Here is a 27,677-nt window from a genome sequence, read left to right as displayed (position 1 = left end):
TAATAAATCTAGTCTAAACTATGGCATACAACATTTCAAGGAGTTATTCTCTCTATCATTCATATTTCATAGCCGCATGTTCTGGTCTTTTCACCGATGCCACCGGAATGCTGTGGGAATAGAGTAGATCAGTACGGCACCAATCACGGTCCACTTGCCATTTACTAAACCATAGTTACAGAAAACATTAATTTTTTTATATGCTGACATTGTGATTAAACCAAATAATAATCATTCCTTTCGTGCTGCGGGACCATTGCTTTTAAATGTGTATGCGGGGAGAAATTACATTAAATTGTGTTGTGCGTTTAAGGGTCTGTGGGGCACTTAGTGACCAGCACTAAGTTGGAAAGGCTTCTGTGTATGTGTGTGAGCATGCCAGTATGGGTTTTGGAAAGATCACTAAAAAGCTGGCTGTGCGTCTAAATAGCTATTTTGCGTTGTCCTATGTTTAACATGAAGTGCAGGGAAAACACCACTACTTTGCTACCGCTCAAATATGTTTGTGGTGATTTTAATGTGTTGCAAAGTTATTTTATGTCTGCTAAATACCATCGGTAGGTGTTTGGGGAAGATTGTGAAAAAGCTGTTCGTGCTACTTTTTAGCAACTTTGCGTTGTGAGTAGCAAAATTGCTACTTTTAGCAATTTTGCACTGTAGATTGTGTACTATGTATTTTTGACAAAATGGCGCTTGTGTAAGCTTTCTTTTCTAAAATGGAGTCTTGCTGCCATTCACAAGATGGTGTCTTGAGGCCAGTCGCAAAATGGCGTCGTCGCGATTAAATTTTAAACTGAACTTGTCTCAGCCAATTATTCAGCTTCGACAGTCCACCCTTTGATAGCAAACAACATGCTATCACAATCTGCTATTAGGATTTAATTTAGGCTTACACTTGTATATTATTTTGTGTTATTATGGGATGGCACAAGGTGGTTCTTAATCCATCAATAATGTGTCTCTGGGTGGGGACATAAAACTACTTTTATACACACACCGCGGATCTTGGGAGATCATGTGACAGGTGTGGGAATGCACCAGTCTTATAACAGCAGTCTTGAAGGGGAATTTGAGACTTTACATTTTCTGGGTGTTCTATAAATAACATTTCAATAATATCCTCTATGCATGTCTAAATATTATACATTTAAATGATGGTACTTCCTAGCTCAGGGTTGTAATGCAGTTCTGTATCTACCTCGGTATACATATTATCATTTCTAACCACCATCACAGTTTCATTCCTTCGTTTCACTCTGTTTTTACATTTTCCACACTTCAACACAATAGGAACACACCGGACGCATATGCCAATTACTATGATGACAATCAGTATAAGGATCAAGAATTTGCCTATGCTGGCGATCACTTCCTGGACCCATTCCCCTAGACCCGAGAACCATTTCACTGGGTTCAGCCATGACACCCATCCTTCTATCTTTTCCCCTACTTCAGCCACTGAAGCGTTATGGTTCTTGCGAAATTCCCACTTTAGCTGCAGAATTTCATCCATCTTCCGGTCTATCACCTCCTTAGGGTCGCTGGTATCATTGGTGACATAGGTGCAACATTTTACTCCAAATTGAGTGGCCAATGTTATGCAATACCCTCCAGTAACTGCTGTTAAATCATTCAACACTAGCCTGTGTTGCACCAGTTCTTTCTTGTACGCTTGCAATTCTCTCCCTGTGTACCTGAATGTGTCATCGTACATCTCGGTGATATTATCTATTAATTTAGCAAGTTCTTGGATATATCTAAAATTTAATGTACCCCTCGCAATTCTGGTGGGATCCAGGGCGACTAAAACTTGGAAGCCAGTTGTCTCACTGATTAACTGAGCGGCTTTATGCATATCACCAGGTATCATATTTCTCTTGCCTTTGTGTTCATATTGAGTGTGAAGATATGGTGACGGTGTGTTTTTATGTATACTCAGCATTTCAACATGTGTGAGGGTCATAACTTCTGGGACTACTCTTCCCAGGTAACACAAACCATCGGAACTCGGGGAGAGCCATTTATACGCTTTTCTTCCACATATAAAATATACATTATCAGGGAGAACATAAGGAATGGTATGCATCATTATCATTAAAAACATTTCTCTTGCAAACAATCCTATCTCAGGCTCTTCCATCTGGTATATGCAAGTTTCTGGTTGTATTATTTTAGCACAATAACCATCTGGTACTTTACCAATCATTTCTTTGGTGGAACTCAATGTATACCAGTACCTGAAATGTTTCCCACTTGATTTAATTGAGCGTAGCAGATCATAGTTTATGGACTCATTATCAGCTCTTTGTGAGAAGGTCATCGTCTGATTATTCCCCGTCACTTCCCAACCTCCGGGTTTATTGGGGTTGGTTATGTTCAAACACAAAAGTGATCTATCTACTTGGAATTGATAGAGTTTGAAATGAGGTGGTTTGGAAGAGAGGAATTTTCCATCCAATGTTTTCCCTTTTTGCAATTCTAAAATTTCCGTGGTATTCAGCGGAAATGGCACCAACCCTACGTTATGCTGTCCCTGGGGCACATGTGAACACACCCAGCAATCAGTTTGATTTAACACTTTGCCTACCATGCTATGATAATCCTCTAAAGGATACCCTCCCCAGTACGGGTTATATTTTGGTTGGCACCGTTGGATACAGTTCTCATCAACTAGGGACCCACAAAGCTCACAAATACAGGAATCCTCAGACGATAACCCTCCACACCTTCCCCGAGTATCCGGAATGATAGCTCTTTTAACAATAACAGTACTAAGATTGGAAAGACACTCCCGATTGGCATTGCCCTCCTCCTGTCTCCACTCCATCGGCACTGCCATCAGCTCCCGTTTCCTCAATCGGTCCCCCATCACCGACACTGGATATCCCTGGACTGACCAGGATGGTGAACACTGTAAAAGAGAATATGAAAATGAACACAGCAGGCCTGTCCATTTTAACAACAAGTTCTGCAAAATTTCTCTCGGTTCAGGTATCTCACTACGACCTTTTCAATCCTCCCGGAACAAGCTCGCGAGTGACAGGTCCACACTATCAGCCTTGTCTCCGACTTGTTTCTCCACCGGTTGATTGACCTTTTTGCAGTGAGTCGAATGGACCCAGGTATCTCTCTCGGCCACCTTCAAAGATGTAGTACTCGTCAGCAGCATCTGGTATGGACCTTCCCACCGGTCAGTCAAACAACCTGAACGCAAGAAATTTCTGATCATTTCATATTCTCCTGGTTCAACATCATGACAGTTAGTTTCAGGCATATCATTAGACAACAATTTCAGTTTCTGCTGCTGTTGCTTTAACTGCCTACTCATTGATATAAGATACTTTACAGTTACCTCGTTGTTACCCTTTAGATCTTCCTGTGGACTTATAATCAAATGAGGTTGTCTACCGAACAATATTTCAAATGGGGACAGATTCAGAGGAGGTCTAGGAGTGGTCCTTATGCTATGTAGGACCAAGGGTAATGCTTCTGGCCATCCTAGTCCAGTCTCTGCCATGATTTTACTTAGCTTATTTTTAATAGTCCCGTTCATCTTCTCTACCTTGGCACTGGCTTGCGGTCGGTAGGGGGTGTGAAGTCGGCTATTAATACCCATTAGCTTACACATATTTTGGAAAACATCACCTGTGAAATGGGTACCCCTATCACTCTCGATGATTCTAGGGATACCATACCTGCATACAAATTCCTGAACTATTTTCTTGGCAGTAAATGCAGCAGTATTAGTGGCCGCTGGGTAGGCCTCAATCCAGTTAGAAAATATGTCTGTGCACACTAGTACATACTTAAGGTTCCTGCAGGGTGGTAATTGGATGAAATCAATTTGTATCACCTGGAAAGGTCCATCAGTCGATGGAATGTGGGACGGTTCGGTAGGGATCGCTTTCCCTATGTCTTTCTCAAGCAGGTCAGACAGGACATTGCCATCTTCTCTGCTTGTGAAGAAAAACCTGGTGCGCACCAGTATGCCCTCACCAACTTGCACATACCCTGTTTACCCAGGTGAGTCAGACCGTGTGCTGCCTCAGCCATGCTGGGGTAATATGCCTTGAGGGCTACTGGTTTACCATGTCCGTCCCTCCAGAGCCCAGAGGACTCTTGCCCACACCCCTTGGACTTCCAAATGGATTTTTCCTGATTTGAACACAAATTTTGCATCTCAATTAATTTTAGCATGTCAATGGTTTGGAATTACATAATTGTTTCAGTTGGAGAGAACATTTTTGATCCTGCTGCCCATTTTGCAGCTTCATCAGCTCTGTTGTTGCCCAGTGACACCGGGTCATCCTCACATGTGTGGGCTTTACATTTAATTACTGCCACTGCCTTGGGCAGTTGGATTGCTTCTAAGAGATGTTTTATGTGTCGGGAGTGTGCAACTGGTGTGCCTGCTGCTGTCATAAAATGTCTCAGTCGCCATAGAGCCCCAAAATCGTGCACTACCCCGAACGCGTACCTCGAATCAGTATAAATGTTAGCAGATTTGCCTGCTGCCAGTTCACATGCTCTAGTCAGTGCTACTAACTCTGCCACCTGGGCCGAGTGAGGAGGACCGAGAGGTTTAGCTTCCACGATGTCTGTGTCATTTACAACAGCATAACCTGTACATAACTCACCTGTGTCTGTTTGTCTATGACAACTCCCATCCGTATAAAAAGTTACATCCACATTCTCTAAAGGTGTGTCATGTATGTCAGGTCTAGCAGTAAAGGTCTGATTCAGATATGTCATACAATCGTGCGTATCATTATGTCTGCCGAACTCATCTCCCGCCAGCAACTCTTCTTCTTCTTCCACCCTTTGTACATCATGTTGTACATATGGTAGGTATGTTGCTGGATTCAGCGTACTGCAACGTTTGACAGTAATATTTGCAGGAGCGAATAGGGCTAGTTCCCATTTGGTGAACCTAGCTGAGGAGACGTGTCTGGTTTGAGCTGAGTTCAACAGAGCAGATACAGCATGGGGAGTGTAGACAATCATATCATGGCCCAATACTACGTCCTCACTTTTACTCACCAATAGAGCGGTAGCTGCTACACTTCTCAAACAAGTGGGGAGTGATCTTGCTACCGTGTCCAATTGGGCACTGTAGTATGCTACGGGACTACTGGCATCACCATGTTTTTGTGTAAGGACACCTGCAGCACAACCATCGGCTTCCGTACAATACAAATCAAAAGGTTTTTCATAATCCGGTATTCCCAATGCAGGAGCTCTTGTCAGACTATCCTTAAGATTAAGGAAAGCCTGTTCTGATTCCTCTGTGTGTATGACACGATCGGGCTTTGAGGAAGAGACTAATTCCTGTAAAGGTAAGGCCAAAATAGAAAAACCTGGGATCCACATTCGGCAATATCCACACATTCCTAAGAAGGTACGAATTTGCTGTTGATTCTGCGGCAGTGTCATGTTTTGTATGGCTTGTAGTCTATCTGTTGTAAGGTGTCGTAACCCCTGGGTTAGGCAGTGTCCCAAATATTTTACTCTGGATTGGCACGGCTGTAGTTTGTCCTTAGCCACCTTGTGTCCTGTTTGTGAGAGATGAAGTAATAAAAGTTTAGTATCATTCAAACATGACATAAACGAGTCAGAACATAGCAATAAATCGTCCACATATTGAATTAGAACAGATCCATTGGCAGGTTGAAAAGATTGTAAACAGTCGTGCAATGCCTGGGAGAAGATACTGGGGCTGTCTATGAAACCTTGGGGTAATAGTGTCCATGTGTATTGTAAACATCTATATGTAAATGCGAATAGATACTGACAGTCAGGATGGAGAGGCACAGAGAAGAAAGCAGAACAGAGGTCAATGACAGTGAAATGGGTTGCATTTGGTGGGATCTGCATCAAAATGACAGCTGGATTTGGCACTACAGGGAATTGGCTCTCTACTACCTTAATAACACCTCTAAGGTCTTGTACCAGCCTATAGCCCCTCCCACCACTCTTCTTCACTGGAAAGATGGGACTGTTGGCTACACTAGCTGCACGGACTAAAATTCCTTGTTGTAACAATCGCTCAATTATTGGAAACACCCCTAATTCTACCTCCTGTTTTAGTGGGTACTGGGGAATTTTTGGAGCTTGCCTACCATTTTTTAAGTTTACCATTACAGGGCTTACATTTGCCATTAATCCAGTGTCCTGTCCATCCTTAGTCCAAAGGGAATCTGGAATTAGGGACAACATTTCGTCTACTTGTGATGGGGTTTCATTTACAACTGTAGAGTGATACATTATCCTTTGAGGAGTGTCTAACATATCCCGCACCTCGTATACCATTCTCTCTGGGATATCTAAATATACACCATCAGGGGTGCAATATATAACACATCCCATCTTACATAACAAGTCTCTGCCCAGTAGGTTAGTAGGAGCCGCAGCAGCCAGAAGGAACGAATGTCTGGTATGCAACGGCCCAATAGTAACCTCTGTGGACTTTGTTAAAGGATAACGCTCCACTTTACCTGTTACACCATTGTTGGTACTGTCTCATTGGTCACCTGTAAATTAACGGGAGATTTCATCACTGACCTGGTCGCCCCTGTGTCTACAAGAAAAGGATATTCAGTACCAGCTACATCAACCATCATGACCGGTTCTTGCCTAGTACTTCCCGTTAACCTGACTATCTGTAGACTACAGGTATGACCTGACCCCTAGCGTTGGCTACCGTTCTCCAATAAAGCATTTACGGCTACAATTGGAGCTGGTGCCTGTTGAACATTTGCTGGCCTTTGTGCATATCCTTTATGGGGATATCTAAATTTTCCCTGATGTGGGATTCCTACTCCTTTTACTGTGCAGTTTCTACTTAAGTGTCCTGTTTGTTTAGTTAAAGCATGTTCGTGTTTCGGGTGAAGACATGTGGTGTTGTGAGGTTTGCGCAGAGGGTAAAGGTGGTGGATATGGGTAAGGATAGGGAGGGTAAGGGTATTGTGGGGGATAAGAAGTTGGTGGATAGCCTGGGACCTGTGGTTGCATCGGGTTAGTGGGATAGACTTGCGTTTGTTGTTGAGTGGGGTTAGTGAGAGTGGGTGTGTGTGCAAGTGCAAGCGTGTCTGTTGGCTGTGATGTTACCGTCATTCCCTCCAGAGCTTGTATACTGACAGCCATCAGTTTCTCGCTCTGGGCTTCTCTCTTTTTGGAGATGTTCTTATCATGTTCAATGGCGGTTTCTATGAGGGTATCTATTGTAAGTCCCCGCCAGCCAGGCTGTGAGGTCTGTACCTGAGTTTTCAAACTCTCTTTCAGACCGTCCACAAGTACTGTGACTATCATTCCCCGGTGGTGAGTGCTATCTTTAATACACTCTATCCCAGTGTACTGGGTGATAGCCTGCAGAGCCCGATCGCAGTAATCTTCTGCAGTCTCACTCTCTTTCTGTTTAATTGTGAAAATTTTGTTCCAGTTAACTACTACTGGAAAATATATACCCAATTGAGTTACTATGCGGGAAATGTTACCTTGGTTTACTTGATCTGTTAAGGGGACGTCACCATCCAATACACAATCCGTGATAAATTTTGTCACGTCGGTATTGCGTGGCAGACAGGCCCTTAACACCACACGCCAATCTTTATTAGTGGGCTCATGTGAACTACCCAAATTTCTCAAAAATCTTTGACATTTGGCTAATTCCTTTTTGGGATCGGGGAAATCATTTATGATGGAATTTAGTTCTGCTCTTGTCCAAGGACAATGCATTACTACTTCCCTCGTGGGCACTATACCGTTTGCGTCTGCATTTCCATTTGGAACAGTTATTGTCCGAATGGGATGCAGACCGGTAGCGCTGCTACCTTTGACCTGGTTACCTGGCTGGGGGTTTAATCTGCTGCTGCTACGTATGGTATTAACAACTTCCTCTATGGGTGCAGAGTGTGTTAACACTTCCCTTGCTGTTACCGATGGAGATGGCGGCACCACCCGTGATTGTGGTGATGCAGCATCTATCATTTGCACAGCATGGGAAATGGCAGACATTACAATAGGCTCATCATCCACATCATAAACATTTTCTTTAAGGTTGCTTAAGAGAGGGTACAATTTGTTTGTTACATTTTTATGTTTTTTTTTTCATTGATTGCACCTACACCCCCATCCGCATAGGGTGGTGGTGGTGCGCGTGAACCATCTGTACTACTTTCTGCGACGCTACCTTGCAGTGCGTGCGCGCTATCAAGCGATGCGTCTGCGGCGCTATTTAGCGTCACCGGCGCATTGCCCGAGACTGTGCCCGCGACGCCTGTTTGCGTCGCGGGTACCTCCTTCAGCCACATTTCCCCCTCGTGCTGCCACAGTTTTAAACATTCAAAATATTTAATCTTTTCTCTCGGGATCGCATCAAACTGATGTGATCCCGGACATTATCTAACACATTTTTATCAAAACTACCAATTCTGGGAAACGGTCTGACACTCTTCCTCGTCATATTAAACCATAAATCACAATACCTTATTGCATAAGTACCGTATTTGGTATGCATGATACGACGGGCCGATCCGATCGGCGCCTCCATTAGCAGCACATCATTGCCTAGCATTTCTACTGTTTGCATGGCTCCCATTCTGGGACAACTCCTACGCTTTCCAATAAAAATTTAAACCGGTGAAAGACAATCAAGATACTTTCACTTACCTGCGGACGATTTAAGTCGGCGGCGCCCACACACCTGGATAAGATTTAGTAAGGCAACTTCCACACCTGGATAAGATTTGAAAAAGGCAACTTCCACACCCGGATAAGATTTAGTAAGGCAACTTCCAAGCCTATGAGAGTTTATATGTCGGCCACTCTCACGCACCTCTATACAACAAAAGACAACATGTACACCTGCTACTGTGTATAGAACGGTAAAGCTGCTTACCGAGCGACTAGGCTAACCCTTGCACCTAGCCCTTAAGGATCATACGATACCCTTAACTTTGTTCAACAAATATTCACTGTTACACACTTTTTTCCTGCGCAGAAAAATACACGTTTAACCCAGATTTGGTAATAGAAAAAAATGTAAACCTCAATGGCTTTGTTCAAACACGTGGTAGCACAACCGGAAGTACGTGTACACAATTGTGCGACTAGTCGCATACACAGTGATGCGACCAGACCCACGTGTTATTACCTTAACGCTATTATGCTACTCCCTCTGAACTTTTATCAACGAGAGAAAACAACTTTTCTCTCCTTGTCCCTGGATTCTGATCAGCGCTTCCTCTACACAATAACCGGCAGTACGCTCTCAGCAACACTGTGGTAATGAAAGACTAATGCGTCTCTCAAAAGCCGCCTCCACCCTTTTGCTGAGAGGGAACTGACCGAGTGTTACCGTGTATCAGATAACGTGATAAACCTACGAGCCCCCAACTGTTGAATCGTCTCATGAACCTTTAGTACATTCCTGCCTATAAACCTCTAAGATTCACCTTCCTAGAACCTCTAAGACAAAACCTGCCTATACCTCCTAAAACCATAAGGTGTCGCTAATTAGCGCTGTGTTTTAAATATACCATTAATAAGACTCTTAAGACAGTGGAATAGCGGTCCAACGCGCTAAAGATTATTATTCAGGTAAAAGTACAGATGTTACCACGCTATGATCTAACAATGAGCGCAAAATAAATTGTACAGTTATTAGGTCATAAGGTACAGTCAATACATACGCGTGTGCTCTGGGACCAGATACCGGCATCAGTAATGAAACCTTCGTCGAAACAGCATAACAGGAACACCGCAGACTGGCATCTCATTTCAGAGCACCCACATATATACCCATACTGGGATAAGCAATACAATAGAATACGTTGGCAGGTTCTCATTGGTTCCTCTTCTTGCTTCTTCCGTTACGGTACAATTCATAGGTCAGTGCAAAGACTCAAACCAGCCTCTAACAGCCTGATTGTGTCCACTTTCCCGCTGCATAATAAATCTAGTCTAAACTATGGCATACAACATTTCAAGGAGTTATTCTCTCTATCATTCATATTTCATAGCCGCATGTTCTGGTCTTTTCACCGATGCCACCGGAACGCTGTGGGAATAAAGTAGATCAGTACGGCACCAATCACGGTCCACTTGCCATTTACTAAACCATAGTTACAGAAAACATTAATTTCTTTATATGCTGACATTGCGATTAAACCAAATAATAATCATTCCTTTCGTGCTGCGGGACCATTGCTTTTAAATGTGTATGCGGGGAGAAATGACATTAAATTGTGTTGTGCGTTTAAGGGTCTGTGGGGCACTTAGCGACCAGCACTAAGTTGGAAAGGCTTCTGTGTATGTGTGTGAGCATGCCAGTATGGGTTTTGGAAAGATCACTAAAAAGCTGGCTGTGCGTCTAAATAGCTATTTTGCGTTGTCCTATGTTTAACATGAAGTGCAGGGAAAACACCACTACTTTGCTACTGCTCAAATATGTTTGTAGTAATTTTAATGTGTTGCAAAGTTATTTTATGTCTGCTAAATACCATCGGTAGGTGTTTGGGGAAGATTGTGAAAAAGCTGTTCGTGCTACTTTTTAGCAACTTTGCGTTGTGAGTAGCAAAATTGCTACTTTTAGCAATTTTGCACTGTGGATTGTGTACTATGTATTTTTGATAAAATGGTGCTTGTGTAAGCTTTCTTTTCTAAAATGGAGTCTTGCTGCCATTCACAAGATGGTGTCTTGAGGCCAGTCGCAAAATGGCGTCGTCGCGATTAAATTTTAAACTGAACTTGTCTCAGCCAATTATTCAGCTTCGACACAGCAGAAGCTGCTTGTGTGTACTATTTGCATCACTTTGCAAATAAGACACATTTGAAGGTAAAAAGTTGCAAGAAAAGACGCTATGTGCTGCAGAGTCAGGCCGTGGCATGGAGCGACTAGTAGGGCTGTTTAATGCGCAAGAAGGCTAGATGTATGTGGACACATCTGTACTAGATGCTACAAATTTACTAAAACTACTGAAGATTTTGTTGAAAGTAACTATATTTGTTTTTGGGACTCACACTGGACTTTATATTACTATGTCTCAGGGACTAACTAAAATGCCAATTTGAAACCTAACTATCTGCATTTTTTAAATGGACATGAGGATTTCACTAACACTTTACCACTAAGTGGGGTATTTATCAAAGCTGGGAGAGAGGGTACTTGTGTACTTTATGGACTCATTGCAGAGAGAACCCAATGAATGTTTTAAATGGTACTTGTGTACTTTACATACACAAGTACCGAAAGTTGTCCCGACCTAAAGAAGAAAGTTGGCCCCTCGCGGGCTGGCTATGCTCGCCACAAGGTTATATTCCCCCTCTATGACCACTTGGATGGTAGGGAATGACGCTGGGCACTGGCTGATGACGTCAGGGTCCTCTCCGTGAAGGGGATTTAGATATTACCATGATTGACAATAATAATGAGTGTAGGACACATGGGTTCTCTCTGCAATGAGTCCGTAAAGTACACAAGTACCGGAGAGAGATACAATTGCAGCTTCCAATTTACATTTTCTAGGCAGTGTTTAAAAAATTATAGTTAGTAGCTGATTGGTTGGTAATTTATTATTTCATCTCTCTCCCAGCTTTGATAAATAACCCCCCCCCCAAGTGTTTATTTTGTTATGTCATGTTCTTCCCACTTCAAAACTGGATATTTCTGCAGGTTGATGTTTCCTGATCAATACTTTTAATAATAACACCGTACTAGCTTCCAACTGTCATCTGTTTGAAAAATGACAGTTGGTAGCTGATTGGCTGGAGCACCATTTATTATATGCAACATGTTTTATCATCGTTGAATGGTAAAACTCGTTGATACATAAGACTATCCGCTAGTCTCCAAACATATAAGCTTTCCCTGAAAACTCTCCTCTTCAGACAAGCTTATAAGATTTCAGAATCTCCCACATAACCTTCATAGCTTCTATATCTAATTATATCACCTCTCTCAGTCCACACATAACCTCACACATAGTCTTTTCGTTCACATCCTCCTGACCCTAGGCTAACTTTCCTGTGTGACTGGATCATACAGCTCACCAGGAACCTCTGAAGTCTGTAAAGCACAACGGAATATGCTGCGCTATATAAGAAGCTGTTAATAAATAAATAATAAATGAGGCCCACTGTATGTATCCCCTCCATGAAATTCCTAGGTGTCCTGAAGTGGAAGTCCAAATAGGAGGTTTACCATGGTCTCTAAGTCCTGATTTTCTTGACCTTTAGTGTGCAGCATATTTGCCTACACTGCCGGGAGCCTGACGAAAATTGGGTTCCGATCCCGGCCCCCCACAAGAGTAGGCAAGTCTCCCGGAATGGCTGCCGCCCCCCCCCGCATGAAAAAAGACGGTCATGGGGAGTGATGACATGATTCGCGCTAAATCGCATCATCGTAGCCCTGCCCCCTCCCGGAGGGGGCTGCCAGAATGTCGGTAAGTCTGGTGTTATAAAAGAGGGCTGTAACATCTAGTGTGCTTTTGTTATATAGCATGATAATGTAGTTTTTTGTGTGAGGAGGGTGAGAAACCTAGAACTGTAGACATTTTCTTGTTTTTCACATACTCATGGGCCCTCATTCAGAGCCGCTCGCAATTAGCGGTCGCTCGTTCAGAAAATAGGGGTGGCTATTCAAATGAACCGTTCGCTCCTTGCGGTCTGTTGCCGCCTCCATGTCTGAACGAGCGAACAAAACATGCGCTCGTTTATTTGATAAAAACGCCCCCTGTCCGCTCGCATCATATGTCATGTCCGCTATTTATTAGATTAATCGAGTACATCGAACAGTGTATGAAATGCACGCTATTCTTGTGGTCGGTTTTTCCTACTACAAATTTGCGAGCAGTTCTGCCTATAAAACAACCAAGTGACGTGGTCAATGACGCTGCTGTATTAATTATGCACACCCATAAAACGCCCGCTTTGACCTTTAAGCACGCCTGCGTTCTGATCTCCACTCCCTGTTTTCAAGCACCTTCCCCTGTTACCACCCACATACGCCTCATTCTGTCACTCAAAATAGCAGGCACTCGCTATATAGCGAACAAACGATTTTCGGCCGCACTGACTGGTTCGCGCATGCGTATTAAAAACCGTACGCATGCACAGATGGGCGAACATCGCTCGGAACGAGCGTACTGCCGCTAACGAGCGGCTCTGAATGAGGTCCTTGGTTCGCTATCTAGGATTGATCTCTCCCTCATTACTCCTAAATTGGAGCCTAGAGTGGTAGCAATTAGTTATGAATCCAGAGAGATATCAGACCACTCCCCTATGATTATGGATTTGAGAATGCAGAAGGGACAATCATTTTTGGTTAACCCGTATGGGTGATTGTTTAGAAATTAAAGCTACCTGGGAGGGCTACTTTGATGTTAATAATGGCTGCACAGGTTGAGTCTCCCATATCCAAAATGCTTGGGACCAGGGGTATTTTGGATATGGGAATATTCCGTATTTTGGAATAATTGCATATCATATTGAAATGTCTTAGGAATAGGGCCCAAATCTAAACACAGAATGCATTTATGATTTATATACACCTTATACACACAGCCTGAAGGTAATTTTATTCAATATTTTCAATAATTTTGTCGCTCAAACAAAGTTTGTGTACATACATGAAATTCATTTATGTGTCATATACACCTTATACACACAGCCTATAGGTAATTTTATACTTTATTTTTAATAATTTTGTACCTTAAATTAAGTTTGTGTACATTGAACCATCAAAAATCAAAGTTTTCACTATCTCAGTCATACTAAAAATATTCCGTATTTCGGAATATTTGGATATAGGAGACTCCAACCTGTACTAACGTGGAAATAGTATGGGATGCTTTTAAATCATTTGTAAGGAGTACTCTTATTAAGCGTGTGGCAAAACTAAATCTTCCTATAAAAAACAGGAGACAGAATTAGAATCTAAGTTTTACGCAGTTAGAACTGGAATACAGAGTCAGTAAAGTTAACCTGGCTTAAAGCACAAAAAGAATGGAACAGTTATTTAGTAGCTAAAACACAATACAGGCTCTTATTTTCAGCCCGTTCACAGTATGCTTCGGCAGATAGTTCTGGGAGCTGTCTTGCACATCTAGCTAGAATGGAACGCCTGTCAAATACAGTAGTAGAAGTATTAGATGAAAGTGGTGAGATTCAAAGACAGACTCCAGGTATAGTGGAAGTATTTATTCATTTCTATTAGACCCTTTTTGAGTTTAAACTGACAAGTAATGTAGAGGATTTGGCAGAATATCTAGCTAAAATTCCTCTTCTTGTTTTATCTAGTAAAGCTAGATAATCTTTGGATTCTCCCGATCTCATCTGATGAAGTGAAACGGGCATTTTGCTCCTTCTCTAAAAGGATTGGATGGAATTCCAGTTGATTTTTATTAAAAAAAAAAAACTCCAGATTTTATATACCTCGATTATTGAATCTTTATAATCTTATATTTGATAATGGTGTTCTTCCACAGTCTGAAGCTCTTATAATTGCAATCCCAAAACCAGGAAAGGATCAGAACCTGCCTGAATCATACCGCCCCATTTCCTTATTGACTACAGACGTCAAGATTCTGGCTAAAATATTACTAACTAGGATTAGTCAGGTAATATTAGATATAATCCACCTGGATCAAACTGGGTTTATGCCTGGTAAATCTACAGCCATTAATCTTTATTTACTCATCTTCAGGTCTCCCATGAAGAAGAATCATTATCAGCAATTGTTTCTTTAGATGCTAATAAGGCATTTGATTCAGTTGAGTGGTCTTTTTTATGGGAGTCTATGAAAAGCTTTGGTATAGGACCCATATTTATAAAATGGGATGCGGTCAAAATGCAGATGGCCGGGAAGCCTAAATCCCGGGAGGGTTAGGTTTAGGGTGTGGGGAGGAGGGGTTAGGTTTAGGCATCCCTGGGGGAGAGGTTAGGGTTAGGCACCACCGGGGGGTGGTTAGGGTTAGGCACCACATAGGGAGGGTTAGGGGGGGAGAGGGGAAGGTTACGGTACTTACCAGCCCCAGTCGGGATCTTCAGTGTTCGGTCTTGCGGCGTCGGTATATAGTTAAACGGCTTCCCGGCCGTCGGCATTTCATACCCAACCCTTATAAAATGGGTGCAGCTTTTATATTCTGCACCAAAGGCATGAGTATTCATGAACGGTTTTATATCATCTTCCTTTCCCGTAGCACGAATGAGACAAGGTTGTCCTCTTTCACCGGCATTGTTTGCCATTGCAATCGAGCCCTTAGCTTGCTTATTACGATCGCATAAGGGTATACAGGGACTGGATTTAGGCTCAAGGACAGATAAATTGGAATTATATGCAGGTGACTTATTGTTGTTTATTAAGGATTATCAATTTTCTATGACCATAGTCCTTGATCTTATTAATCAATATGGTAGCTTTTCAGGCCTATCTATAAATTGGACAAAAGCTTGTATCCTTCCACTAAGGGGTTCATGTCCGGCTAATCCCTTGGTTACCTTCCCAGTACAGTAGGTAGACAAATTTAAATGTTTGGATATATGGGTATCAAAAACATCTCAAGATTATATTCTGTTGAACTTTAAACCTCAATTGGAATATTTAAAAACAAAGGCGAGAAGCTGGTTAAAACTACCGTTACCTGTGACGAGTCGAGTTAATTTAATCAAGATGGTGATACTCCCCAAACTATTGTATGTTTTTTGTAATTCTCGTATATCTCCCAATAGCAATCTTTAGACATATAGTTTGGTCTCTGATTTAGGCTGAAAAGTGGGCCAGAATAAAACTTAATAAAACTTAACAAGGCCTAGAAATTGGGGTGGACTTGGCACTCCCCATTTTCATTTATATTATTATGCTGCCCAGTTGGCTCTCCTATGGTGGTGGATTAGATATCTGGATCCATTAGCATTGCCTAATTTAATGGTTGCACAACTAGGAGTTTCTCACACACCGTTACAGATGTTGAGTGGTAAGTGGTAAGGTGTTTCGTAATAACATTCCTCTTATTGCCCAGGCGACTTGAATTTGGGAATACGCTAGGTAGCTGTTGGGTGAAGGGGGCTTAGATCTACACCTCTTTGGCAGTCCAAGATGTTGCGCGAATTAGAGGGAATTCAGGTCCGTAAGGTCTGGAGTGAGTGGGGAGTGGTCTCAGTGGGTCAATTATACTCTTCAATGGTGTTGAAATCATTCTCGCAGTTACAACGAGAGTTCAGCATTCCCACTGGTTATTTTTTATTTTTTTTTTAGATTTCTTCAGTTAAGGCATGCCTTGTCTGCTCAATTTTCAGATATTATTGATTCCTCTTTAAAAAAGTGTATAATGACTACTGACTCATATAGATCTTTATCTAATTGTTTATTATTTTTTGCTGGATGCTTAGCATTCAGAGGAGTTATTGGATCTTAGAACTAAATGGGAGAATGATTTGGGGGCCCTATGCGAGGATGAGTGTAAAATGGCATCGAAATGCCCACAGGTATCTACGGTCTCTATTTGTTTTCAACAAATACACCTGTTTATATTGCATAGGGTATATATTACTCCAATACGTTTACATACATTTGCGGGAGGACAAACTATAAGTGCCCTAAATATGGGCCTGATGACTGTACTTTCTTACATTTGGTATGGGATTGTCCACAGGTTCTACATTTCTGGGCTCAAGTATTACGGGCTATATCAGATACTGGGGATCCGAGGGCTGTTTTTTCAGCAAATGTGTGTTTACTAGGCATAGTTGATGAAAATGGGCCGGATAGACACACTCTACAATATATTGTGAATCTATGCAGCCTAGCTACAGTATGTATAGCCCGTACGTGGATGGCCCAGGAAGTTCCAGTGTTTAAACAATAAATATCGTTAGTCAATACCACCCTGGCTCCTAAAGCTGGGTACACACCTGAAAGATATATCTGCAGATCAACCGATCTGCAGATATATCTGTAGAAAATGGTTGTTCATACACACTGAACAACCGTCACTGCCATCTAAAGATATATCTGTTGTGAGGACATTGGCCAATTAATCTTTTACTCCGTACACACTGGCAGATCATCTGTGTGAAATATTCCTGTAACGTACATAGTGGGCTGGCCTATTGAAGAGCAGGGAAAGGAAATAAGCCCTCTATTCTCCTGTTGTCCTCTGCTTCTGTACCAGCATCTGTGTCATAGCACCTTGTGTCATAAGGCAAATAAAAATAAATACTATCTACGTTTAGATATACTTTAAAAGATAAAGGTATGGGTCAGGGGTGTGGCTTTGGGAACCCTAAGATGGCGGCCACATTAGTGCAGCTCTACCTCCACAATTTTAAAACTTGATTTTTCTGCTTCATACTTCAAGCTGCAAACAAAATAGTAAAACTGTAAAGTATAAGTAGTATATGTGCCTGGGTTACACCAGGAGAGAACAGTAGTAATTCTAAGGGGTCCATTTACTAAGCAGTGTTAGAAGACAGAGTGAAATGAGATAAGATACCAGCCAATCAGCTCCCAACTGTCATTTTTCAAACACAGCCTGTGACATGGCAGTTGCGATCTGATTGGCTGGTACCTTATCTCATTTCACTCTGTCTCCTAACACTGCTTAGTAAATGGACCCCTAAATATCTTGAGCACAACTGAGAGTGTTAACTTTGCTTGGTTTCATCAATCAAAATTTTATTCCGCAAAAATAATTTTTTATATTTTAAATTGGGCAGTAGGGAAGTTTTTTTTTTTTTTTTATAATAATAATAAAAAGAATACTAATGTCTCCACCGATTTAAGGTGTCCCTCTATCGGTTTATTGGTCCTGTCTCTGGCCCTCATTCAGACCCGCTCGCAAGCGCTATGCACTCGCAAGCGGGTCGATGGTTGTGCATTGCGCAGATGCGGCGTGCACAATGTGCGTGCGCAAGCCCCGTAGCGAGTGAGAAATTCACTTGCTCCGGGGCTCGCTACAAACGGGGCGTCTGTCGATGTTGATCGACAGCTCACCCCGTTTTGTAGGCGGGGTGGGAGGGTGGCTGAAGAAACGCCTGCCATGTGTGGCGGCCCTAGTTCAGTTTGTGTCAGTAGTGAGCTTCCGGCTCACTGGGGCTTGCGGCAGACGAGACCCTACCACAAGGATCTCGTCGCAAGCCCGATGGTCACGACCATCACCTGGCCGCTCGCAAAAGCAAAAGCTTTTTGCTAGCGGTTCTGAATGAGGGCCTCTGTATTATATATTTTCTAAAATGGCTGTCTGAGAGCTTCTCCACCCAGGCTTGTATTTGTATTCAGCATTGGTGTGTACTACACAGTTGATATATAATATTTTTTTTTTTGCACAGAGACCGCTGGCAGAGCCGGATTTAGACCTCACGGGGCCCTAGGCAAGACATTGTTTAGGGGCCCCCTCCATCAAACAATCCTGTGCATATATTACAGTAGGTGTCACTGGAGCAAGACGCACACATCATATTATATGCACGCATCAATATATACCGTTTTATTTCTCCAAAGGAAACCTGTCCGATCTGTGGAAAGGAATAGGCGGCACTCTTGAATCCTGACGAAAAGGTCTTAGGACCTTGAAACGTTGACTATGGCCCTCATTCAGAGCCGTACGCTCTGAGCAGAGCGCACGCTCTGAATGAGGGCCGGGCTCCATTTTCATGGAGCGTCCTCCTGGACGCTCGTATAGCTGTGGGTCACCACCCACAGGCTATACGAGCGTGCATTGTGATGGTCGCGATGGTCGAGACCATCGCGACCATCGAATTTGCGAGCCGGAGCCTGCGGTTGAGGTTTTCAACCGCAAGCTCCGGAGTAATTTTGGCTCTATCAGAGCCAAAATCACTCCCACTGACATCACTAGTGATGTCAGTGGGCCGGCTTCTGACGGGAGGCGTTCCCGTGGGAACGCCCCCGTCAGGGAGGCACGCCCCCGGCACGCCCACCAAAGGTGGCGTGCTGTCAATCAACATTGACAGCACGCCCCCTTTGATCGGACACAACGAGCGAAGGACTTTCCTTCGCTCGTCACGTCTGGCGCATGCGCACGACGGAGCTCCCTCCGTCGTGCGCATGCTCAGTCCATAACATCGACCCACTTGCGAGCGGACAGCCGCTCGCGAGTGTGTCTGAATCAGGCCCTATGTATTTAATCCATCGGTGATCAATACACGTTTTTTTGGAGACAAAAGAATGCCGCCTATTCTTTTCCACACGGGGAGGGCCAGGTTTTCCTTATCTTGCTCCAGTGATACCTACTGTACTATATGCACAGTTACTACAGTCTTCCTAGATCACATTATATATACATATATATATATATATATCATCCTGTAACATATATATACATGAAAGGAATGTGCATGTTTGTGAATGTATGTATGTGTGTGTGTGTATATACATACATACATACATACATACAGAGTGTTATAGGCGAGACGGGATGATAGGGGGTCAAATGAACCGAGGAAGACAGGAGAAAAACTAGTGTGAGACTGTAGGAAAGGGGGATGAACAGAGGGAGACAGGAGAAGGTGAGGGAACAGAAAATAAGATAAAAACACCTTCACAATAGGTAGTAACTCAGCAAATTATATAAAATATATAATCTAGTGACATTGTAAAATCTGTGTATAAATCCAGTAGGTGTCACCAGGTCAAGTCTTGACCTAGTGACACCTACTGGATATATGCAGTTTTTACAATGTCACTAGAGGAGAAAAAAATAAATAAATAATAATAATAATAATAATAATAAAAAAACATATATATATATATATATATATATATATATATATATATTTGCTCCCATTGAGATATACATTTTCATAGGCCCTAACTGCCTGGCCTTGCTGGGTGCTGCAGGTGGGCGGCGGCGGTCCTGAAAGGCTGGCAGAGTGGCTGCGATGGGGCCCGGCTAGATGGGTGATGGACGGATTATCAGAAGCGAGGGACAGGGCGGCGGGCGGGCTGTGCACCCGTTGAGTCACTCTGTCTCTGTGCAAGTGTGCACACCCGGCTTCTCCCCGCAAGCAGCCGCAGGTAGGCTGCCGGGCCACGTACTGTCTCTCTCCTTGACAGAGAGACAGAAGCGCGGGACTCTCTGGGAGAGGAGGAGGCGGGACTGCGTGACGTCATGACTGTGATCGAGTAATTTCTAAGGGCAAAGGGGCCCGTCCACGGGCCCCTTGGGTCCTGCCGGGCCCTAGGCGAGCGCCTAGGATGACTAGCGGGAAATCCGGCCCTGACCGCTGGGTGTGTATTGCATAGTGTATATGGGATGGGTTCGGGATGTCGGCACTCATGATCCCGGCAGTCAGAATCCTGATGCCGGCATCCCGACACGGTTAGAATACAGACACTTGTCGATCAATATTCTAACCCTCCCCCTCTCCCTACCATAACCCTCCCATGTGCCTGACCCTAACCTCCCCCCCTAATGCCTAAAGCTAACCTCCCCCTTCCCTTAAACCTAACCCGGCCCCCTAACATCGCTACTTACCTTCGGGATTCCGGCGGTCTGGATGCTGGCATCGGGATTCTGACAAGTGTCGGGATCCGGAATTCTCGTGGTTGGCATATTGACCGCATCCTGTATATATAATAATTTTTTTTGCACAGAGGCCGCTAGTTGAGGCTACCTCTGACAGTGACTCACGATGGTCGTATCTGCCCCCACCTACAGGTCACAGGTCCAGGCTGGCAGGGGCTCACACGGGTGATGGGGAGAGGCAGTGAGTAACAGGAAAGGGTGATGGGGAAAGGCAGTGAGTGACAGGAAAGGGTGACGGGGAGAGGCAGTGAGTGACAGGAAAGGGTGATGGGGAGAGGCAGTGAGTAACAGGAAAGGGTGATGGGGAGAGGCAGTGAGTAACGTGAAAGGGTGACGGGGAGAGGCAGTGAGTAACAGGAAAGGGTGATGGGGAGAGGCAGTGAGTAACAGGAAAGGGTGATGGGGAGAGGCAGTGAGTAACAGGAAAAGGTGACGGGGAGAGGCAGTGGGTGACAGGTAAAGGTGACGGGGAGAGGCAGTGGGTGACAGGAAAGGGTGATGGGGAGAGGCAGTGAGTAACAGGAAAGGGTGATGGGGAGAGGCAGTGAGTAACAGGAAAGGGTGATGGGGAGAGGCAGTGAGTGACAGGAAAGGGTGACCGGCAGAGGCAGTGGCTGACAGGAAAGGATGACTGGGAGAGGCAGTGGGTAACAGGGAGGAGAAGGTGATGGAGAGAGACAGTGGGTGACAGGGAGAGGCAGTGGGTGATATATAGGGTGGCACTGGGCTGCATGGGAAGGGGCAGTGAGATGGAGGCGGGAGGACACTAGGCTGGAGAAGAGGGTACACTGGACTGAATGGGGGGACACTGACTGTACTGGCTGGGGGGGTCTTGCTCGGGCAGTGGGCTGGTTGGGGGAGGGAAGGGGGAAACACTGGGCTGGCAGGGTGGAAGACACTGGGATGGGGGGTTAGGAAGAGGGCAGTGAGAAAGGGGTGGGAGATGGGCACAGTGAGGTAGGTCAGTAATGGTGAGGTACACTGGGCTGGACAGTGGAGCAGGCAGTGGCATAGGGTCGGGAGCAGTCAGAGGAATGTCAGGGACATAGGTAGCTGTCAGTGGCACAGGGAGCAGTCAGGGACCAGCAGGGCAGGTCTGGGGTGCAGGGCATGGGGCGGTACCAAGAGTCAGCAACAGCACCAGTCCCGCGCCCAGCGGCACAGTATTCTAGATGAGGCCGTACCAAGGACCTATACAGTGGCATTATCACTTCTTTTTTTCCTGCTACTGATTCCTCTCCCTATGCAACCAAGCATCTGACTTGCCTTCCTCATTGCTTTGGTACATTGCTTGCCTGCCTTCAAGTTTTCTGAAATGGTAACTCCTAAATGCCTTTCCTCCTCTGTATTTTCTATTATAGTGTCCTTAATACTATATTTAGCCTTTAGGTTATTGGGACCCAAGTGCATGATTTTGCATTTTTTTTATATTAAACTGTAGTTGCCATGTTCTTGCCCATTCCTCTAGTCTACACAGATCCTCAGTCATTTGTCTTACCCCTCCTGGTGTGTCTACCCGGTTGCATATGTTTGTGTCATCAGCAAAATGACATACTTTACCTTTAATATTATTTGCAATATCACCAACATATATATTAAAAAGCATTGGCCCAAGTACTGATCCCTGGGGTACTCCACTGGTTACCTTTCCCTTCTGTGAATACACTCCATTTACTACAACTCTCTGTTTCCTATCCTGCAACCAAAATCTTATCCATTCAACAGTCATAGAATCCAATCCCAAGCTTTCCAGTTTGTTTATCATTCTGCGATGTGGGACCGTGTCAAAAGCCTTACTAAAGTCTAGATAAGCTACATCTACGGCTCCCCCTTGATCTATTACTTTGGTCACCCAGTCAAAAAAATCAATAAGATTTATTTGGCATGATCTTCCCTGAGTAAATCCATGCTGTATCCCATGCTGCGGCACCTCTAACTTCCTTTCCCCGAGGATATCACTGCACAGCACGGAACCCCCCGATGATGCTGGGATTAGAGGATCTCTTGCAGAGGTGGACGCTGGTCCATGGGGAGTGGCCAGCCACCGGTAAGAGCACATGTAAGCTGGGGCCGGCCCGACAATGTGGAGCTGGCTCTTCAGGCTGGCGCAATGATCTTTTAATATATATAACTATAAACTCTGTAGTCAGCAGCCCCCTAAGACGTCGGCCTCTCCCCCCACTCCCAGCTCCCTCTGACAGGGCTGGTGGCTCCCGCACGACACTCACTGCTGGCTCCCTATATTCCCCACCACCACCCCACAGGTCACAGATATATTAATTGATCGGCCAATATATCTGCGAGTGTGTACCCACCATTAGAAGTATTTTCATATTTGGTCAGACAAGCGGAACAAAAGTTTGGTAAAATCTGGTATAAGTGGATTAATTTGAAATAATTAACAAATTTGTCAGAGATAAGGGGGGTATCAACTAGGCGATTTTAGCAAGCGATTGCACGATAACGACGTCGTTATTGTGCAATCGCTTGCAAATCGCGCATGCATCGGGCATATTTTGGTAGGAAGCAACCAGCGATGCGCGTGCACGCTGGTCGCTACCGACATCTATCATCGCCCGTACATGCTGGTCAACCTGACGATCCCGGGGATAATGGATGTGCCTGGACTGAACAAGTGAATGTTTAGTCTAGGCACATCACTAGATATACAAACGAGAGCACAATTACAATGTCGTAATCGTGCTCTCATTTGTATATCTAGTAGTGGATACTCGCCTATAGATTCATCTTCTATGTCCATTCTGTAGTTTGTTTGGCTTAGGCAGGGGATGCGGCGGGTGGGGGGGGAGCAGAGAACATATTATTATTTTGCCTTGATGTACTGTATGTAATTGTATCAAGTGTATGATTAAAACCTATGATGTGCAATGTGTATGTATTCTATATGTTGTCTGTTGTATTGGTCTTATTTTTTTGATATGGGAAATTTAATAAAAGAATATTGAATTTAAAAAGAAAAAAAAAAGTAAAAGTAAAGAAAATAACTTATAAGTTGCTGCTTCAGGTGGCACCCAGACAGCCTGTGATATCATGCGAGCCACCAGCCTACCTGGAATATTATACAATCTTGCATGATACACAATTAATAGTATTTGACTTTATGATTTTAAATTACTATTATTAGAGAACCTCACAGGCTCATTTTCTATCCATCTAGGAGAAAATAATTGTGTGTTGTAAAAAGAAAATCGATCATGGGTCTAGAAAGACTCTGTAATATTAAAGGAAACAATCTGAAAATAGGCACAGTTGCATTTGGTACTAGTATTAAATAAGTCTCTCTCTCTCTCTCTCTCTCTCTCTCTCTCTCTCTCTCTTCTCTCTCTTCTCTCTCTTCTCTCTCTTCTCTCTCTTCTCTCTCTCTCTCCTGTTCTCCTGTTCTCCTGTACCACAACCACTAAGTTAATTTTAACAAGGAATTCATGTATAATTCATGGAACAATGTGTTATTGAATGTAAATTGCATTAATACATTGCTAGGACAAAAGGGCCCACTCAGAGTGGATCAAAAATGACCCTGTTTGCAGCAAAGTACTCTACTCTATTGTATCACACACTTTGAGGAAGCAAACACCGAATTAAAGAAGAGAAGTTATTTCCTATCTTGTATTACCTACTGCGTCATTGGCATGAATATAACTTTGTTTCAAGAATTTTGACATTTGTTGTCAGTGACACATACATGTTTTTCACCTTTGTATGTAGCAGCTGCGCGGCAAAATGTAAATTCCACAGGAGGCGCCTCCTGCTGGTGTCTCTGAGTTCAGGTCTTCTTCCTTCCATGTAGCATCCATGGTCTTTGAAAAATTACAAAATGACGGACTTGGGTCACTCTCAATCACTCTTCATAGAGTGTGATTGGCTGAGAGTGTCGGTTCCCAGCACACCCCCATTCATTCATTCATTCATTCATTCATCTTTTAAGAAAGTAACTAGTCAGTACTACAATGCTGTCACTTTGCCAGCTCACTCCCTTTTCGTTTCTGCAGCCTCCATGTATTCTGATATACAGAGGGAGCCACCGGATATAGGGAGTATTCTGGCACATCCTGATTATCTTGAAGGAAACACTGAGCTTATCAAGCCTAAGAAGCTCCTGAATCCTGTAAAAGCATCTAGAAGTCACCAGGAGCTCCACCGAGAACTGCTTATGAACCATCGGAGGTAAGTTTTCTATTTTACTACTTTATGAAGTTGTGAATGTATAGCGTCTAATGGCTTCTGGCTTGGTTTAATTTATTAACTAATATTGAATTATTATATTCTATTTAGTTTAATAAAAATGTATTTACTAAGATCATATTTGCCTAATGTTCCGGAAGTTGAAAGAGACTTAGGATTTTTCTGGGAGTCCCCCGCACCTCCAGAAGAGTAGGCAGATCTCCCGCATTCCGCTCACTTCCTAGTGAAGTCGTTAGAATGGGGAGATAATACGGGGAATCTCGTGTCCGGACAGAGAGGCGGGGCTAAAATTAGGTGAATTGCATGATTTAGGCCACTCCCCACAGACCCACGAATCGCGACTGACATTCCCCTCCCGACGGGCTGACGTATCGGACGGCATACACATTAGACGATCCGGTGCCTGAGCGCCTGATGTGTTGGCCCCTGCCGCATCTCGCTGCATGGGGTTGTCAGTCGCATTGTCAGATTGATCTGCAAGTGGGGCCAAGCTGACGAAAATGATTGATGATCCCACGGGAGCGCGCAACACGTGTAGTGAGTACACATTAGACGATATGTCGGCCCGATCTTGGTAGCGCACTTTTTACTTTCAAATGCATCTAATTCACACAGCAATATGAATAGGATACACACGCAGTTTCTACTGATTATAATGATATGCGGCATGCCTGTATTCTGTGTGCAACTGAGGGTGCATCTGCATGCAAAATGCTACGTTAGTGTCAGCGGCTGTGACACTGTAGCATAGCATTTCGCGAACAAGACACATTTGATAGGCATGCCGCTTATCATTTTAATCAGCAGAAGCTATTGGGTAAACAAAGTGGCAACTGTGCATGGGCCGGATCAGGCTTATACTAACCAACGGGGATAGCTCCTGCAATCAGATTGATTGGTCTGTTGAAGTACCACACTTTCCGTAAAATGGGCATTTCTGGGTGTTAATTGCGCGGCTAATATAAGTTTGGAAAGAACTGACCCATTATGTCTGAGTGTAGTGTTTGGGTAATTCAACTTCCATGCGTGATCGTAGTGTTTGGGCAGAAATAAGATGCCTGTTTCTCATGGATCTTTTGCATCTAGCGTGGCGCAAGTCCACATTCTAATGATGACTGAAGCCCAGTGGGCAGAATAGGCGACCACTTCCAGATGCACAGATTTTCTGCACACTTCGGCAGATTCTCGCATTTGCAAATGAAAGTGAGTAGATTGCCCTGGGCGTACGGAGAACGGCCGTAGATACGTACAGATTAGAATCAGGCCCAATATGTTAAGGGAATCGGAACGCTCCTGGAACGCTCCCCAAGCTCGTGAATGCAATAGCGGATTATTCGACACCAGATAAAATGCTCTCCAGTGTCAAGCCGTCCATACATGGTGCGACATGCACCTTGCGTCGCGACCTGCGATCAGACGGCCGACATCTTGGGCGGTCCATACACACGGAGCGATTGGGTGGCCGACCGCCCAATATACAGGCACCCTCCCCGACCCGCATAGCACTGTATGGGATCGTACATCACATCCCCAGATCAAGTGAACAAGCAGTAAGATCTGGAGGTGCGATGTACGACCCCACGGGATTGCGCACTGGCTGGTATCATGCCCACACATGGTGCGATATAGCAGCGATATCGTACCAATCCGTCGGATCGGCTGCTATATCGCACCGTGTATGGGCACCTTTTAGACTCCTTTACATGCATTAATAAATGCAATAAATGTAATATGGAGCCTAGATTAACACTCAATATTAAAAGAAGAAGAATATTGTCCTGTCTGAAGAAAAAAAAGAGAAGAAACTTTCATAAGAAATCTTGGTAGAAAACATGAAATTATATATTTTTAAATTGCTTTTACTCTAAAATTCTAAATGCCATTAATAAGATGTAATTCAAGTGAAAACTACAGACCCCCGAGGCCCAAGCAGTATTAATGCTGTTGCTGGATGGAAAGTACTGTAATGACTGTTTAGTACAGGATCTTATCTAAAGCCAAAAGTTGGGTTATCTATTATCCTGGAAAAGCAGTTGTCAGCTTAGTATGGATCTTCATTTACAATTCAAGAAGAAGTCGGACGATAAGGTCACCAGGAAATCCTGCCTGACAAGTAACCTTTACATTCATGCCCGATGTGTTCACATTTAGATGTAACAGGCGCATGCAGTCCAGTAGCCCTCATTATGGATACATTACACAATGATACAGAGCTCTACATTCATATTGTTCTTTAGTCCTGCCACAGAAGTATCTGTGTGGGTGTCAAGTTCAGATGCTCCTGACACTTCAGTCTAATCAGAAGGGGCACAGAATATTTTTAGAGGGAATGTTTTTTTTTTTTTCACAATCGGAACAAACATTCGCTGCCATGATTAAATAAAACCTGTATGATGCTATTGTGCTATTACATTGTGCAGATGCACCATCTAGTGGCAGAAAACTGTAGTGCATCTCCTTTAGTAAGACTGCAGCAATGTTTTTAATATGTGGGTTATATATTATTGTCTTACTAACACAATATATTTACATGCTACAGTAAAATAATTCCCAGAACATGGTCATTATATTATTTCAGAAATTATTTTATCCACTATAAATGTAAAAAGCCTGAAGACTTTTAAAACTATTGATGTAAAGTATGCTGAAACATTGCTTCTTTTACAGTATTGTTTATTTCCAGCTATTTGTATAGCGCACACATACAGTATCCTGAAGCAATTTACAGAGAATATTCAGCCATTCAAATTAGTCTTTGCCCTAGTGGAGCTTACAATCAAAGGGCCTGATTCAGCAAGGATCGCAGTTGCTAATACACAAGCAATCGGCCGATTGTTGCGTTCTGTGCATGCGTATGCATTGCAGTGCGTGAATTATGCACTGCGATAGCAGAGGCTACGCAGACATATAGCAGAGTGATTGACAGGAAGTGCT

General features: G+C 43.7%; 1 protein-coding gene across 1 annotated transcript in view; it reads left to right on the top strand.

The window, feature by feature from the left end:
* The window catches only part of FAM107A (family with sequence similarity 107 member A), an 80,519-nt gene that overhangs the window by 47,519 nt on the left and 5,323 nt on the right, over nt 1–27,677 (top strand). The window contains exon 2 of the mRNA XM_088478693.1: nt 24,551–24,725. Coding sequence (XP_088334819.1) covers nt 24,551–24,725 — 175 coding nt within the window. The remainder of the gene's footprint in view (nt 1–24,550; nt 24,726–27,677) is intronic.

The sequence above is a fragment of the Taudactylus pleione genome, unplaced genomic scaffold (assembly GCF_031769625.1).
Source record: "Taudactylus pleione unplaced genomic scaffold, aTauple2 ptg000217l, whole genome shotgun sequence".
NCBI classification, from domain to species: Eukaryota; Metazoa; Chordata; class Amphibia; order Anura; family Myobatrachidae; genus Taudactylus; species Taudactylus pleione.
This window is presented reverse-complemented; position numbering and strand designations above follow the sequence as displayed.